Source organism: Dipteris shenzhenensis, chromosome 9, assembly GCF_047967505.1.
Source record: "Dipteris shenzhenensis isolate YYH24624 ecotype China chromosome 9, Dip_SZ_1.0, whole genome shotgun sequence".
In the NCBI taxonomy this organism is placed as follows: Eukaryota; Viridiplantae; Streptophyta; class Polypodiopsida; order Gleicheniales; family Dipteridaceae; genus Dipteris; species Dipteris shenzhenensis.
In genome coordinates this window covers 10,182,642-10,199,041 of record NC_141604.1, presented here as the reverse complement: position 1 = coordinate 10,199,041, position 16,400 = coordinate 10,182,642, and the positions used below count along the sequence as shown (strand labels likewise).

The 16,400-nt window shown below is 44.5% G+C and overlaps 1 protein-coding gene across 4 annotated transcripts; it reads right to left on the bottom strand.

Annotated features, from left to right (window-relative positions):
* Positions 1-10,253: 10,253 nt before the first annotated feature.
* LOC147898172 (FT-interacting protein 3-like) lies at positions 10,254-14,730 on the bottom strand. 4 transcript variants are annotated; one of them, XM_087379038.1, is made up of 6 exons: positions 14,638-14,686; positions 14,320-14,427; positions 12,087-14,145; positions 10,977-11,926; positions 10,782-10,890; positions 10,254-10,693 (listed from the first exon to the last, which is right to left on the bottom strand). In XM_087379038.1, the coding sequence occupies exons 3-4, from the start codon at positions 14,081-14,083 to the stop codon at positions 11,014-11,016; spliced, it is 2,910 nt and encodes a 969-aa protein (XP_087235164.1). In that variant the 5' UTR covers positions 14,084-14,145; positions 14,320-14,427; positions 14,638-14,686; the 3' UTR covers positions 10,254-10,693; positions 10,782-10,890; positions 10,977-11,013. The 4 variants fall into 4 exon arrangements, with proteins under 4 accessions (XP_087235164.1, XP_087235162.1, XP_087235165.1 ...); XM_087379036.1 differs by lacking the exon at positions 14,320-14,427 and having other exon boundaries at positions 14,638-14,730; XM_087379039.1 differs by lacking the exon at positions 14,320-14,427 and having other exon boundaries at positions 10,782-10,851; positions 14,638-14,730.
* Between the last annotated feature and the right edge of the window lie 1,670 nt (positions 14,731-16,400).

Sequence of the window (16,400 nt, the reverse complement as noted above, 5' to 3'; positions counted from 1 at the left end):
CAATTTAAGGCTCAAATATTCCATTACCCCTACCAATATTGGGACCTCAACCACCACCACCACGAATTACTCCCCTGAATCAAGTCATGGTAGAAGAGCTACCTTGTGATTGGGGAGACCCCAAACCTACCTTCAATGGAAACAACTATGCCCAAAATGGTGACAGTGCAAATCGGTCTAGCATTATAAGTCATACGATTACCAGAATTCGAGTGACCACATTCTAGCAAGGCGATGGTTCAAGCAAGGACTTTCATAAATTTTGACATTATAGTGTGATGATTTAAGTTCAAAAGGTAGCATGCATTGCTTACTTTTATTGTTGTTGTCCTACCCATGATATTGTAAGTAATCAATTGTCTTACATACAAATAACGATTTCTGAAAATGTTTGGCAATGCTTTTGCAAGGGTCAAGGAAGAAGGAGGGGTGGAAGAAAGGGGTTAGAGTATGTGTTTTGTTGTGAAATTTTCATTTTCAATGAAAAAAATAATCGGAGGAGGAGCCTCCCAGGAGGCCACGATATCGCGGCCTCCTTGGAGGCTTCTCCTGCCAATTTTATTTGGGCCATAACTTGGTCAATCTTGCTCCAAATATAGTCATGTTTGTAGTCAAAACGATCACAATCATATGAATGAATCCATTTCTCATGTTACAGTGTCAAAATTCTATGGATTTAGAGAGCTTGTACTTATGTTTCTTTCATTCAGAGCTAGACCTTATCATACTCTATATTTTCTTATGACCATGGATTTTTGTCAGCAGTCCTTGGTTTTCTCCCTCCTTCCCAGAGGTGTATACATGGTCATGGACATCTGAAGGTAATCCAAATTTAGTTAGCATCGAGGTGATAAAAGATTCATTAGTTCCATAGTTTAAACATTTTATTCATGTGGCCATTTTATGTACAAAATGGATAAAATCATATGGGTAGCATAAACATAGATGAGCTACAAATAGTTATTTCTAAGGGATTTTGCTAGAAGCTGGGTGGGACTATTGTTGTTTGTATGTAACTCCACAAAATAAAGAAACCCCTTCAACTCACATGCTAGCTTACATAATTTTGAGTGACTACCTCGAGGTGTAGACATTGCAATATTTCCCATTTGTCTCCATTGAATGATTGCTAACTTGCATGTATTGATTAATATTTATCGAATAATAGGTTTTCTCTTTGTATGTTAGCCAATAATTTTCCCTTTGGTATTCATTGAATGATAACTTACTTGCATGAATTTATGAGTTATCCAATAGTAAGTTTATCCTTGTAAGTTGCCAAGAATCATACAAAAAATCAGTGAAAATAATCTCGAATAGTGTCATGTAGATTCAACTATTTTTAGTAAAACTTTATTGCTACTTAAGTTTAGACAAAGTTCCTCACAAGCTTTGCTCGAACTCTGGGCTCGCTCGAACACAATCTCTCAATGTTTCAACTTACTCTATAACTCACTACATTATACTTGATGGCCAATACATTCCAATCTACCAAACGGCACTGATTTCTCAAACAATGGGAGATAGGAACAACTTGACCAAGGCACAACCCATTCAATGCCATATGTGTCAAGGGCCACACCCAGCTGATGAGTGTCCATATAAGGGGAAATTTAACCAACCAATCACATGTGCACCAACATCTAATACACCATCGTCATTGTGCACTGGGTGTGGTGTGGACCATCTTTTTAAGGATTGCTCGATGAGAAGGCCATCTAACTCCACAAACCTTAACTTGTTAAGCGTTGAGAGAGGCCACGTGTCATCAGTATCCTTGAATGTAATCACGAGGTTGCAAGATAAAGCCCTTGACAAAGAGCATCGCAAACAAGCTAAAAGGGATAAAGCTAGCACGTCGAAGCCTAGAGAGGCAACTGAATCAGCACGAGTAAGCACCAAGGGTGCAACAAAGATTGGGAAGGGACAAAATAAGGTCATCATCCAAGATGGGTCGGATGAGGACACGACCTCCCTAGCAACATCCTCCTCCTTTGGTGGTATGCCATTAAATGGTAGCATCAACAAGCAACTGCATGAGGAAAATGAGGCAATGATAGCGGTGGCTAAGCCACAACACCTAAGGGTCATGATGAATATCCCAACCCATGGGTGGGGAAACAAGGTCTCACCGAAGCGCATAAATTGGTACGCAAGTACCAAGAGGAGCAGAGGCCCAAGGCAAGCAAGAGTTCTGATACAATTCATCCAAGACATGAGATAAACACTCGAGCCTCAAAAGCCTTGCAAATAACTGAAAGGGTAGATGAATAAGGTGTGTCATGCCCTTCAATAGAGGGATCCACCCTAATGCAACGGATGTCTGAAGAAGACCCTACCTTGCAACAACTAAAGGAGGATGACATGTGCTTATATGACTTAGAAGAGTCGAAATCAATAGGTAGGGAACTTATCACTGGTCCTTGAGACATCGCAAGGTTAGCCTCATTCCTATCCATTGAGATCAAGATGCCCATCGCGACACTATTACGGGGTAATCCTACTCTATGGAGAGACCTCTCAGATTGGATGAATGGGCAAATAGTGACACCCCAATCCACAAATTCCTAAGAATGTTGAATCTCCCAATCAACAAGCTCAAGACCTTCCAAGGGTTCCAGTCAACAAACTGGACCAATACTTTGAGAGTGATGACACAAATGCAGTGTTACCCATCTCCTTCCATGATCAAAAAGCTATGGCAATCTTAGACAGAGGAGTAGGTCTTAGCATCGTCATCATGAAACAATGCTAGGAAAAGTGGGGAAGTCCAGACCAAGAGAGTACTTCCTTGGTAGTTAAATTAGCTGATGGAGGCACGGCTCATCCTATAGGAGTACTCAAGGACATTAAAATCAAAACTTTTGGTCTCACATATCAAGTGTGCCTTGTTGTAATGGATTTCCAAAACAACCTTGGATATGAGGATATATTAGGGAGACCTTTCTTGCATATGGCAGGATTGATCCCTGATTGGCACTCCAACAACATTTATATAAGGAAAGATCAGCAAGTCGTGAGGGTTGATCTCCAAACATGGAAGGCTCATGCTAGGTCCGGAAATCTATTTGCAATTGAATCCAATACCACCAATAGGTCTGTGCCAGTAAAGCTGGTTAAAAAATATGAGAAAGAGTACAATGAGAAAAGTCTTAATGAACCTTGGTGTGCTGCTTTACCAAAACTAAAAAACTCACTTAATTGGATGCATACACTAGCGGCAATAGATCTACCAACTGCTAAGGGCACTCAAACAATGCACCTTGATGATTGGTACTACCTAACCAAATTGAACTAGGAATCAACAATTCCATTGATCCTAACGAGATAGATATGACTCCATCTCAACTTTGGGTAGAGCTGACATTAGTAGGTGCAACATGCCGAATACAGGCCATGGCAGACTGGCAAGCAAGCCACAACCTCATCTATTGGGAGACATTAAATCATCTTGGCCAGGTACACCTTCAAGTATGTGATTCTAAAATTCAATCCATGGATGGTACCTCTATTAAGGTCGTTGGTTCTTTAATGTTGAATGTTTCCTTGGACAATTACATTGTTCCTTGCAAGTTTTTTGTAGCTCCTGCGGGTATCTTAATGGAATCCGCCATTCTTGGTAAAAGCTGGATGCAAGACACTTACAAAGGGTTATTTGGTGATGAATCATTCCATCAAGATACACCAATCGCTAGCCAAGGATCGACATTAGCAACTACTTCCACCTCCCCACCTCGACAAGGATGCCACCAAGGAACAAGACAAAGACAAAAGGCAACCAAGAAAATATGGGTCTAAAAGGATCTACTGAAGTCTCAAGGATACTTTGAGGGTAAATCACATTTTTGGATTCCAAAGAAACATCAAAGAAGAAGACGATGCCATCCCACAAGGAAGGTACATTACCAATGGGTTCCCACAAGACTACTCGAGGCCCAGGGATATTGCCTTGGCAACTCTTATATATGGTTACCCAAGCCTTGCCAGAATAATAGACATCCCATCCATGCTTGCCCTAAGCCTAAATGTACACCATCACAAAAGCAAGAGCAAAGCCCCAACTCTATCAATATAAAAGCATTAACAAGTGTCGATACACCAATAGCAGTAACACAAGAACCTGCTCGACTACAAGTCTATCAAAAGGCATGCCAATTTATTGCATCATCTTTGAGGCAACTTGCAATAACACAAGAACCTGCCAAGACAAAATCTGAATCCACATTGGGAGCCACACAAGAACCTTCCTTACTAAGAAATTTGGCATCTATCATCAGGGTAGCTATGCATGAATCAGCCACACAAGTAATGCCCATCACAACTGAAGTCCCACAAGTAATGCCTGACAAGTTTCTCAGCTAAAACTTGGGCTCAACAAAAGCAAAAGATCTCTCAGACATTGCAATCCTACTCACATTTGATACATAGAACATATATCACTTTATTATGATGATTAGCATAGAAGTGGTACATGTAGGATATCGCAATGTTCAATGGTGCAACACTGACAACAATAAACATGCCAACAATAGATCCACAAGAACCTGCTCCTAAAAATGGAGTAGCTCCACAAGAACCTACTATTGCAATCAGAGATCTCAAAGAACTTCAAGCAACATTACTACCAACGGGATGACAAATTCTCGCCACAACAAAGATCTCCATTGATGTCTTAGTGACTCTCCTTCAAAGTGATTATCAGACTTACATGAGGCCCCAAATATAAATACAATTCATATTCCTCTGGTGGTCTACAAAATGATTTTCTTGCTAGGTCTAGGTCACAATTGGCCCATATGTCACCGCACTCACCTTTTGATGCACTCACAGGTATTAAGGCCATTTAGATGAATAGGGACTCAATTCCAAGTGCTAGGTCTAGGTGTGTCCATAAAGATCAATAAAGTTACAACATGTGGAAGTCCTAGGTGAAAATAGGCGGTCACTCCTCTTCATGTCCTCAACACGGCACACTCAACAAATCACAACTACATCATCCCAAGGGCTCCATGCTCGAGAAGATAAGCTACAAACACTACGGAAATTCAATATACCAATCAACATCAACAGCAAATCCATTAGCAAAGCCAAAACAGAATAGGGTACTGACTTATGCCAAAGTCATTAGGGTCTTGAATTTGAGTTCACACATGGAACGACAAGTGGTTCTCCACATGCAACTCTCGAGGATGCATTTAACTCTAGGTGAAGGTGATTACACCAATATGGGCTTGGATGAGTTTCTTGTGACCCTCAATGCTTTTTTCACATTCCTTTACTAATATCTCCATTAACTATCGAACTTTTACTCATCCTCGTTTCCTTATTTTTCTTTTCTTTTAGTTCTAGCTTAGAAGCCTTTCCTAGAATCCCCCTTATATAAAGCTCTTCAGCCATATCCTCATTTTAGGGGTTTGTATGGTGTGTTATCAGACTCCTCTCGATTTGATGACTCAGACAAATAAAGGTCCAGATGGTGCCACAACCTTATTGAGCTCAAATACTTCCAAGAAAATCCCTCAATGAAATATAATCCATAAAATGGATTTTAAAGGAACTTACAATGCAAAGAACCAAGACAAAATGTCATGCACAACTCCGGACGTTCAAACATGGCATGTCAAAAACATAGTCTGAGGAGAATCCATTAGAAGTCCCCCTCAAATCGAATATGGTACTTAAGAGGAGCATGAGAATGCACTTTAGTTACTCTTCTAACACTAACACCACTAGGATCTTACATCAATCCCTACTAACACCTTCTTCCTAATAACTTATCCCTTAGATTTTTCTTTTTCTTTTTCTTATTCCTTCTTTGAATGGTCACAAGTACTCAATTTGGCTAATTTGGCTAACTCAAACCTTGAGGTGCTAGTTCCAGAAGGATCACTTATCCATACTTCTAGCAATCATTCCATAACAAGGAGCCACTACACCCCTCTGCTGCAATGGACCAAAAGAAGATTCATCCCGGTGCACAAGAAAGACTACTTTGCATGATCTTCACTGACAACACTCCAAGAACCATGAACGCTGCACGATCCAGAGGACTGGATCAAGATCAGGAAGGGGGGCATGTTAACCGATTGGTTAACAATATGCCACCGCTAGTTAGTGATGTGATTTGATGGATGTGGCAAGTCCGTAGAGCCAGGATTGTGCCTTGGAGCTAGATGGGCCCAAGAGGATGGTAAAAGAATGAGAAGGGAGAGTGGTATAAAGATATTGGGGTTGGCCCTCCCTTTAAAAGGTGACATGTATAAAAGGACAAATGGTTGACTTTGGTCTTCATTGTTGTATGCACAAGTTTGGAATACAGGCTCCCTCTTCTCTTCCAAGGGTTTTTTTGGGTATTCTCTTGTTTCCTTTGTAGTGCCTTTGGGTTTGCCACTCCATCCCCCTTCACTCTCCTCTTCCCTTGTCCTTCTCCCTCCCTCATCCCCTCTCTTCGCCCTTCTCCCCCTTCCCTCTTTCTCTCATAAAACACATTGCAACAATCCGGGAGCCGCTTGAGTGACACATGCAAACGGCTCGTGCTTTGCATTGCTCTCACAAGGAGTAGCTTGGAGTGGAGGCTCCATCGTCATTCCTTCAAGATCCTCACAACACGTGAGTCACTGTTAAGACTACATAGTGGTGGTTGGTTGCACGCTAGGATATGTCTTCACAATTGCAATGTTCTCACAATTGTCATGATCCCCTATGATGCACACACTGTAGAAACAAGAAAGTTTTCTTGTTTTAATCAGGTGGTTGTTTGACGAGACCCATATGTTGTGCAAACCACGAACTCCTTTCATTCTTATGGCTTTGTTTACTATATGTTGAATTAACAACACCACATCCATCATGTTCAACCTTGCCATGGCTAGACCCAAAGAAATTCCACATCATGTCTAGACTAGACATGGATTTGAACCTTGAGACAAAGTAGAATCCACAGGTTGATCTAAATTGAGAGGCATCACCATCTAACCACACCTAATGCTATTTTATATTTTTTGCATGGGGATTTTCCTTTTTCAGCTATTCCTAATGCAGTAGAAAAGCATGCTGCACAAAGAAGGTGTCATGTCCCCTATCATCTAAAATGTAGAAATGGAATGTGCATTGCACTAACCTGGACTCCTGTGAGTCAGCAAGCAGATTGGCATTAGTCATAAAAGAATCAAGCAAATGACTGTATGTGATATGCACAAGAATTTTTATCTGCTTATTGTACCGGTGAGCACTCACTTTGTATATCATCTTGTTCTTAAAATGAATAATTTTTAGCAAAATCTATGACAGAGACAATAGTGTCATGGGAAAAATTGGCAACACATGTCCTGAATTGCTTATCCTACCAGTTGGCCATGAAATTGTGAAGCATATATTTTGGGATGGATTGAACCACGTGCACAATCTATAAGCTCCCTCGACTGAGTGCTCTTATATAATATTAGCTATCTCTTTTTATTGAATCCTTTAACATTGACATTTTCAAATTTCCTGGATATTTTAGAGCAACATGGTTGTCTTCTCTCATTTCATTTGGACAGACATGAAATGTCTTCTTCTTCAACTTCAAACTGCAATGCTTGCATGTGCCATGAATGCATTCAATGCAGTGCCACTCACGGTCTTCCTTTGGATAAACCACTGGCTCCCACAGAGACCTTAGGCTATAAAACTTGCTCTCCCTTGCAACATATGATGAAGATCCAGGTGGCCTATAGAATGTGCATCCATCGGGGAGACATGGGCATCGATGCTCATGGAGCAATGCTCCAACACAACTAGATCTCAAGTCATTCATAGCTTGCCGGACCAAGTCAAAGTCTATGTGTATTTTGCAACAACAAACATTCATGTCTTTGAGTCTCCTGACATACCAGGGCTTATAATGCTCACGAGATAGAGACGACCAAAGTGAATGTCAAGACCATCCTTAGCTTGAGGGGAGCTGCTGTTACAACGAATAATAAAGTAGCCTAGACGATGGAATTCAGCATGGTGATCCTGGCAAATGACACTGACTATGACGAAAGTTGCATATTAAACTTTTTCATCCCTTTGAGGGGGAGAAATGGTAATGATCAATGGCATGAAAAAGTCTCCTACTTGCACTTGTTCCTTTTCATTTAATTGCAAAAATATAATGGCTCTTCAAGGAATTGCTTGATCCTGGCTAAATCATAGTCACTCACACATATATTTGGCAACTCACCTCTAAATTAAAACCGGTGAATGTATGCACACATCCATATACTCGATTACTCGTAGACTTTTCGTCTTAAGGGGGAGTATTGGAAGTAAGACTATAAAGTCTACTCTCACACACATCTACACGGTGATCTGAAGAGGTGTAGCTCTTCCTAACCACCACAAGGTTCATCATATATTTGTAATCTCTCACAATGAATTCAATACGGTTAATTCTCTGCGCAATCTCTAAACCCAAATAGGGGGGCTATGAGAGAAAACCCAATATGTTTCAAAAGACATGGAAGCTTCATTAACCTGCGCATGCTTTGCCCTTTACGGTCTTTTAGCTTTCAGTCAAAGCTCACAGAGTTGCTCGATACTAACTTGCCATAACCACCATATAGGTGAGCACAAAAGGGAGAATCGAAGGAGATGCAGGTAAGGGGGGCAGGGAGAAATGTAACCTGCGCAGGAGGTGATGCAGGACGCAGAGGTGCATGAAGAAGATGCCACATGGAAAGGAATCCCTTTCTGTTGTGCAGGCAAGTGATGCAAGAGCAGGGAATGCTTACGTTCTCCAATCTCCGCGAGGAGAGGACATTCGTCCTTCAGCCCAATTAAAGAGGCAGGTCGAGCACGCCAGTTAACGGATGCCAGACACAGCACACCCTACAGGATGGGTGTAAATGCAATGGAAAATGAAAATGGGTGCCCGGCAATGGTTCAAATGGGTATATATGAAGCTGTATCCCTCCATATACTAGAAAACACCGTTGGCATGTAATTTTTCCTCAAGCTTGCAAATATGAAGAATGCTTGCTCATTTGCACAGATATGCTCTTTTTCTTTTTCTTCCCCAAAAAATATGCTGTTGCACATCGGTCAAGGCTTCAAAAGAGCTCTGTAATTTTGTGGGCCATTTATGGCTGATAAATTATTTGCTTCCTTATCTCAGATAAGACCTTTGGGCGGAGATTTGGACTCTGCGTTGAACTATTTCCGATGAAGCACGAACTGTCATTAATGCTACTAATATGCTGCTTGCACATACGAGGACAAGAATTTAAAGGAATAGTCTAAAAGTGTAGGCCATTTATGCGTGATAAAGTACTTGCTTCCTTTTCTCATGTTAACTTGTAAGACGTTTTGGGGTGGAGGTTTGGCGATTCATTTTTTATACACTCTTGAAGTGTTGTCAATCAGTATAGTGAATGATTGCCTGGAGAGAGGGGGGGCCAAGTAGTAAGAGTCAATAGGGGGGATATAAGATTAAAGTAAAGGTTTGTGTCCAATGACTCTTGCGTCAGATGACCAAGCCAATCCTCTGAGGTTGTGATTTTTCCTACTAAATCTTTCTTATGGCATGAATTTTAAGGCAGCATCCCTACAAAAGATTTTGCATAAGGTGAGCATGAACTTGGCAGAGAGTATTTGAGGCGGAAGTCCAGATCAACATCAAATTATCACAGTGAAACACGTTTTTTTTGCTGCCTCCATGTACGTGTGATCTCTATGGGTCTTTTCAAGCTCTCATTGGCAGGCAATAATGGAGGAGGAACTCAGAGGTGTCCCTTGGGGATGGTGCTGATGGTGCTAAGAAGGGTGTAAGTGATGGAAGAGAGGGTGGTTGCAGTTGGCCCTAATTTTTGGGACAAATCTGAAGCTTTGCTAGCTAATTGGCTAATTAAACTGGAGGACTAGAGATCTATGTGCAGACACCATATGCTGGAATAATCCATGATCTGATGTCTACAACACATCCACCTATGGGTCTACTTAGTGCAAAGATACACATGGGTCTACAGAAGACTTATCAAGAGTGTCTTGTAGAGGCATTAGGTGACCCAATTTAGGTATGTTTTGTTTAGATACAGGAACAGAGCTGAGTACGGGCCAATGATTAGAATGCATATAGGATGGGCACCAAGAAAGATATTACATTCAACCCAAAAGGGGCATGAGAAGGCAACTAGAGGACAACAAAAAGTGCAAGAAAGGGTCACAAATGGACAGTCAGAAGGGCCAGAAAGGAGCTAGAAGTTATACAAGCCAGCATTCTTCCCATGTTTCACAAAGAAGAAGTGCTGCATTTGTTTTGTACAAGTGATTTACAGAGCTTCAAGGTCAACTCCATCATGTAGTTTGCGTTACTTCTCTAGTCAACCACACCGCCTTTCATGATAGAGAATGAAATGGGAAGTACCCATATGACCTTGACACCAGGGCACTGCACAGAGAAGACAGGAATAGACCTCATCCCCCAGAGCAGCGAGGGCCTTCCATTTGTTGCAGGAAGGCCACCAAATCTTTACTCAACACCATTGAAGCTTCATGTTTCTCTAATGGAAAGAGAAGAACCATAAATTCTGGAAGGCCGCCTTTGCAGCAACTGATAGCAATCCTAAACTTGGTCTCCAGCCCCACATAGATATTGGAGTGAGAAAACAGAAAGAGGCCTGAAATGTATCTGCCCCAGTGCTCACTTTCTTCTCAATGTGGCTTGAACCTGCAACACAGATTCAGGCATACACTCAAAACTGTTGCAAAACCTTTCGCCAGCTGCTGCCAAATCGGACTTATTAGCTGATACTAACCTTGGTGGTGGAGGGAGTACCCATCATGATTTATAACCCAACATGTACACACTGAGAAAAGTCGGTGGTGCTGCATCAAAACACATTGTTCCAGATGAAATGCATGGATCTGGCAAACATTTGAAAAGGATAGGATTAGGAAGGGAATGTAGAGAAATTTGCAAGTCTGCAGCACAAACACTGAGTGAAACTAACCTGTGTGGGACAGCAATGTGGTTCTCCTTGCTATGCATCACAGCATCCTGTCTGAAAGAGCGGGTAACCTCCTGAAGAAATTCATATGCACCGGAGGAACGTTGACCCGGAAACGGGGATGTCTGAGGACATAGATACCAAGGAATATAGCGATAACACGGAAAGGGGTCACATACAGGAGGATAGCAGCAAGCAAGCATAAGGTAATGAAGATTGTGGTAGCGCGAGGGTCACGCCAACTGAGCAATGCGGGGACACGCTCCAGCTGCGTGGCAAGGTCGCCAAGGACATGCTGAATTCTACTAGCCAAGGCACGGAGGCGGTCATAGCGAACACGGGCAATCTCGTGGGATTTGGAAGTGGGAATGGAGTCAAATTCTTCGTCGAGCTCCTCTGATCCCATGGAATTGGCAAGGGAGAGGTTGACATCCATGTGGGGGGGTTGGCGTGGCCGGAAACGGTATTGCCAGACGCCAATGAGGAACAAATAGAGGAAGAAGGTGGGCAAGATGAGCTCAGGGTACCAAACAAGGATGAAGTAGAGGATGTGGACGAGTATGGTAGTGATTGGGTTCTTCCATTCACATATGTCCTTGAACCAGGCAATGACAGCCAACAAATCTACAAAGACATTGGTGATGCGGAACCAGTTGGCTTTGCTACGACGGTAACTCCACTGGTAAGCGTGCACATCCAACATGTAGCGAACAACCTCTGCTCTCAAGGGGGGCTCTGATCTAGCTAGCCGAGTGATGACAATTCTCATAGCTGCGTCACGCAGAATCTCTAGCCGCCGTATTGGTATGGGCTTCGCGTAATGTAGCTTGGGAAGCAGGGGTGAAATGTAGAGATACATTATGTCAAGGCGCTTTAAGCAAGAAAGCCTCAAAACGAGCTCAAGCTCGCCTGTCTTCTTCACTCCTGATCTGTCCAACACTACGAGTGGATACCTGCGGTGCTCAAAAAACATTTTTTTTAGCCCTTCAATTAAAATTTTCCAAAATTCATATAAATACTCGGATTTCAAATAAAATACTCCTTAAAATTAAAGGCCCCAACCCAGATTTCTCAATTTCAGCCAAGAAAATTACACTACAAACCACTAGATACCTGTGAGCGTAGTTCCGATCAGTCTCAAGTGTAGAGAGGCGTATGCGTACTTTCCCGATGATCTCATCCTTGTGGTTGTGCGACTTTTCTGTTGGACCGTTCATGAGATAATGGTTGTCAAAGACACCCACAGTTAGCACTGTACAGGGGTCATGGACCTCCCACGTGTACTGTTCCTGCCACTGTGGCGCCAGGGTGTCCATGAGAGTCCGCGTGCGCACCCACTTGGACCCGTACTTGGCCACGCAGTATGCATCCGTGCAGCCACGTTTGTCACGTGTCTTCATGGGGTGGAGTCCAGTGGCCCCACACAGGCCCAGCTCCAAAAGTGCCACGGGGGGCTTTCGGAGTCTGCGGTCCGATGGACTCGCATCGCTTGTGTATTGGGTGGCCTCGTCCAGCACATGATAGCCGCCTTCTAAGCAGATATTCAGATGGATGCGACTGGAGCGGCTGCTCGTACCCTTCGCTTTGTCTGCCACTTCATGTGCCAATTCCTTCAGATCCAGCTTCTCTCGCTCCAGTCCATACCACCTAGACTCCACGGGCCGCGCATTTGTGCGTTTGGGACACATGGAGAGCGGGATTTTGACGCTGCTGAGAATCTCATGCTTGTTGGGCGCAGCGTGGTCGAGAATGGAGACGGTGAGCACTTGCTCTGTTAAGGGCTCTGAGGCTACAAACATGAACTCCTCGTCCCACGTCGGGCTGGTGGCAGCAGCAACACCGTCCCCACGACCGGCAGTAGCTGTGCGGGTGTGTTGCGTTTGGGAAGCGAGCTCCAATCTGACAATCACCTCGGGGATGCGATTGGGTTTGTCAGCGGGGAGCAAATCTTGGGCCTCATGGACGAACACACGGACGTACCACAGACGAGGGACGAGGTAAATTTGTGAGCGGGTACGAGGATCCCAACCGCTATCGGACTGGCGAGCGCGAGGGAAAGATTCATCAGCCTGGGTGCCGATCCAGCAGGCAAGCATGATTTCGCCTTGGGCACGTTTGCCGTCGTGGGGGCGGGACTCCAAGCGGTACCATTGGGGAGCAAGGGGAGAATCGGGAAGTCGGCGTTCGGGGATTTCAGAGATGTCGAAGGAGAGGAAGCCGAGGAAGTCGTTTTTGACGGTATCGTGATCCCAAACTGTGATTTCCAAGAACGGTGCCTGGTACTGATCCTGCGAGAAGGCGAACACTTCTCCCCAGAATGGATGTAAGCTTCTGGGGATGATTATCGTCGATACTTTGACATTGCCTACTCTCAATTCCGTAAAAGGATCGGAGCTTCCTGTGACGTCCTTCGCAGCCAGCCCCCGAGCTCGGTCTACTCTCACAAACAGATAGCTCAGTGGAGAAACCAGATCGTGATGCCGGATTTTGTTGTCCCTCCGAAGCGACGTAGCCTTCACGGCGAAGTCGTCCGACGAGCTCACTGCACCCTCGCTTCCGCGCTTCAGCTTCGGATTTTCTCCTGCTGACCCTCCCACACCAACAATTGAACCACCTCCACCTCCACCACCTTTTGCTGCAGCCATTCCACCACCACCACCACCACCCCCTCCCCCTCCTCCTCCCCCTCCCTCTCCTCCCCCTCCCTTTCTCGCTTCATCATAATAATAAACCTTCAAATATAGCTCCCCCTTCGATCGCATCGAGAAAATCCACCACCCCTTCTCTAGCACAAACCTCATCGGCCTCTCCCCTCCTCTTCTCGTTATGTGCTGCGGTTCCACTATTGCCCTCCCCAGCCTTGCCCTGTGCCCGCTCCTCTGCGTATACACCACCGCCTCTATGCACTCCTCCTCTAACGCGTCCCTGTCGCCCACTACGAACTCCAGGGTCTCGTTCCACACAGGGTTTAGGTCCTTTGGCTTTGTCTTCGTCCTCAGCCTCTGCAAATCAAATTCCACCTCCACGTATGGGCTTGCTGAACCTTCTCCGTCCTTGGGCGACAGGTTGGTCGCATATAACACTTCTACCACCAGCTTTATGTTCGCCATGTTTTCAACATATGGTCACTATCGAGCTCTCTTCCTTCCTCGATGCTACCAGCTCCAAGATCCTGTACACAAACATCAACATAGAAATAATGAGACCTGACACAGACGGTTCTCGAAAACGGATTACACTATAAGGAATGAAGAAGATTGCGAAAGTCTGATAAAGAGGACTCTGCAGAAACGAAGACATAGTCGGGAGAAAACGGAGACGAAATTGGAGACAAGCGAATGCTTACTATTGGAGGCTTAAATAAACTGACACATGACATAAACTACTAGGAAGTTCGAATGCACCCGGGATGTAAGGCAGGCTCAGGAAGAGAGCAGAGGACGAACTGCTCATGCTGTATAAAGGCGAATCGTAGTAATCAAAACGATCAGTAGTTGTTGTTAATTAGTCGCGCAAAATTCTCCGCCCACTTTCTACACGAAACTAGTCTACACAAGCTGCAGACCCATCGACGATACCCTCATATCCCCATTCTCTTTCCCTTCCACTCATATCGTCCTCTATTCTTTCCGTCAACAGAGAGAAAACAATCCTAAGCACAAACCTGTGAGAAGGATACACAAGTGAGAGGAGCGAAGGAGATGCTAGGATGGGTAGAAACGAAAGGAGGGAAGGAGAAGGAGCGATGGGAACGAGGAGGGGAAGGAGGTGGATGGATGGAGGGTGGTGGTCACCATCGCCATCGCCACTGCCACGATGTTCCGTGGAGAAGAAGAGATCCGCTGTTCCGGTTAGCGAAGTTGCATCAACTTTTGCACTGAATTAAGGTGTGTGCTGGGGTGGTTGTGCACCGTCCGATCATGTAGTGAGGTTTGCATCACGTAGACTGGATGAGCTTGTGAATCTAATAAGATTCATATGCACTCCCTTCTTCCACGTACTCCCCTCCATAATTTTCACCTCTTCTATTCCCTTCGAAGGCTCGAGTCGCACATAACCCAATCTCAGCCGTTCGATTAGAGATCTTGCAGATTCTGAATTTTGATCCACCCAAATGCCCATTGTCAGAATGGTACACGTGGCGCACTTCGCACGCCTCTAACGGAAGGGAAAGGGGGGTTTCAACCTTTCAAATGGCTCGCGGAATGCCCGCCTGCTCGCCATTTTATAAGGGGGTTTCAACCTTTCAAATGGCTCGCAGGGTGCCTGCCCGCTCGCCATTTTATGAGGGGGAAAGGCTTCCCCCTCCCTTTCCCTACTGCAACTCAAGGGGGGGAGTTCAACCTTTCCCCCTCATAAAACGGCTCGTGGACTGCCCACTCGCTTGCCATTTTATGAGGGGGAAAGGCTTCCCCCCTCCCTTTCCCTACTCCAACTCACTTACTTGGGTCTCTCTTCCCCTCCTCTATCGTCAAGGTCTCTGTCTCCTCATATTTGATCTCATCACCAAGATTCTCTATATCAAGGAAACTCTTCGGGGGGTTTCACACCCACCCGTAGCAGCAAAAATGCAAGTCTGCCCTCCTTTTGAAGAAAACTTACCATCCTTCTGTGGGGCCATTCACACTAAGGCAGATGGGATATGATTAAATAATAAATGCTTCATACTTGGCCTAGTTGCTAAAGTTGTGTGACTATCAGTGGCAGGTCCCAAGCTCTTCCTGGCCTGGACCCAGTTGGAAGCTAGAAGTAAAAAATTCGCATGCCCAAGCGTGACAAGGATGCCGCCTCACTTTTTCGAAGTCGGTGGACGGACGTGTGTGATTGGGTTTTCCTTGGCCGCCATTTTTTATTGGTTCTTACACCATTCGCAACTTCGCAAGCGGACGAGTGTGAAACCCCCTAACTAAAAAATCGACAGAAACTAGTCCGAAAATTGAACCGCCATCACTCTCTTGCTCACCTTGATGGGACATGGAGTTCCCCATGTCAGGCATTCACATTAGAATCCGAGAATATTCTATCTCTCGGAGTGACAGCAAATCGCCATCCCACATTCCTCCCCAAAATGCTTGTCCCTACCCCATTCACTCTCCATCAATTCTTATCGCCTTCAAGGACATCTCTTGGCCTCCAAACCACAATCCCATCTATGGTACATGTTGCTTCAGGCCTCCTTAACGGCCAAGAAGTGATGCAAATCAAGCATCTTGGTTGAAATCCTACCAGAATGTAGTTCGGATTCCTCTCCAATGGCCCTCCCCATATCACTTCTCGGCCCCTTCCACTCAAAAATGCCTTTAGCACGACTAACTCCAAAGTCTTTCCACTCGTACCCATAGTTGGAGGGAAATCCCTTTTACGGTGCCACGTATGTATGTTTTTTTCTAGAAAATATGCGGGCAAACTTCACAATGAGAGTTAGGC

Bases quoted from the DNA above. Each gene is read 5' to 3' on its own strand.
- LOC147898172 (XM_087379036.1), bottom strand. From the start codon at position 14,083: ATGGCGAACATAAAGCTGGTGGTAGAAGTGTTATATGCGACCAACCTG. The intron at 11,927-12,086 runs GTATCTAGTGGT...TGAGCACCGCAG, and splicing joins GATCGGAACTACGCTCACAG to GTATCCACTCGTAGTGTTGG.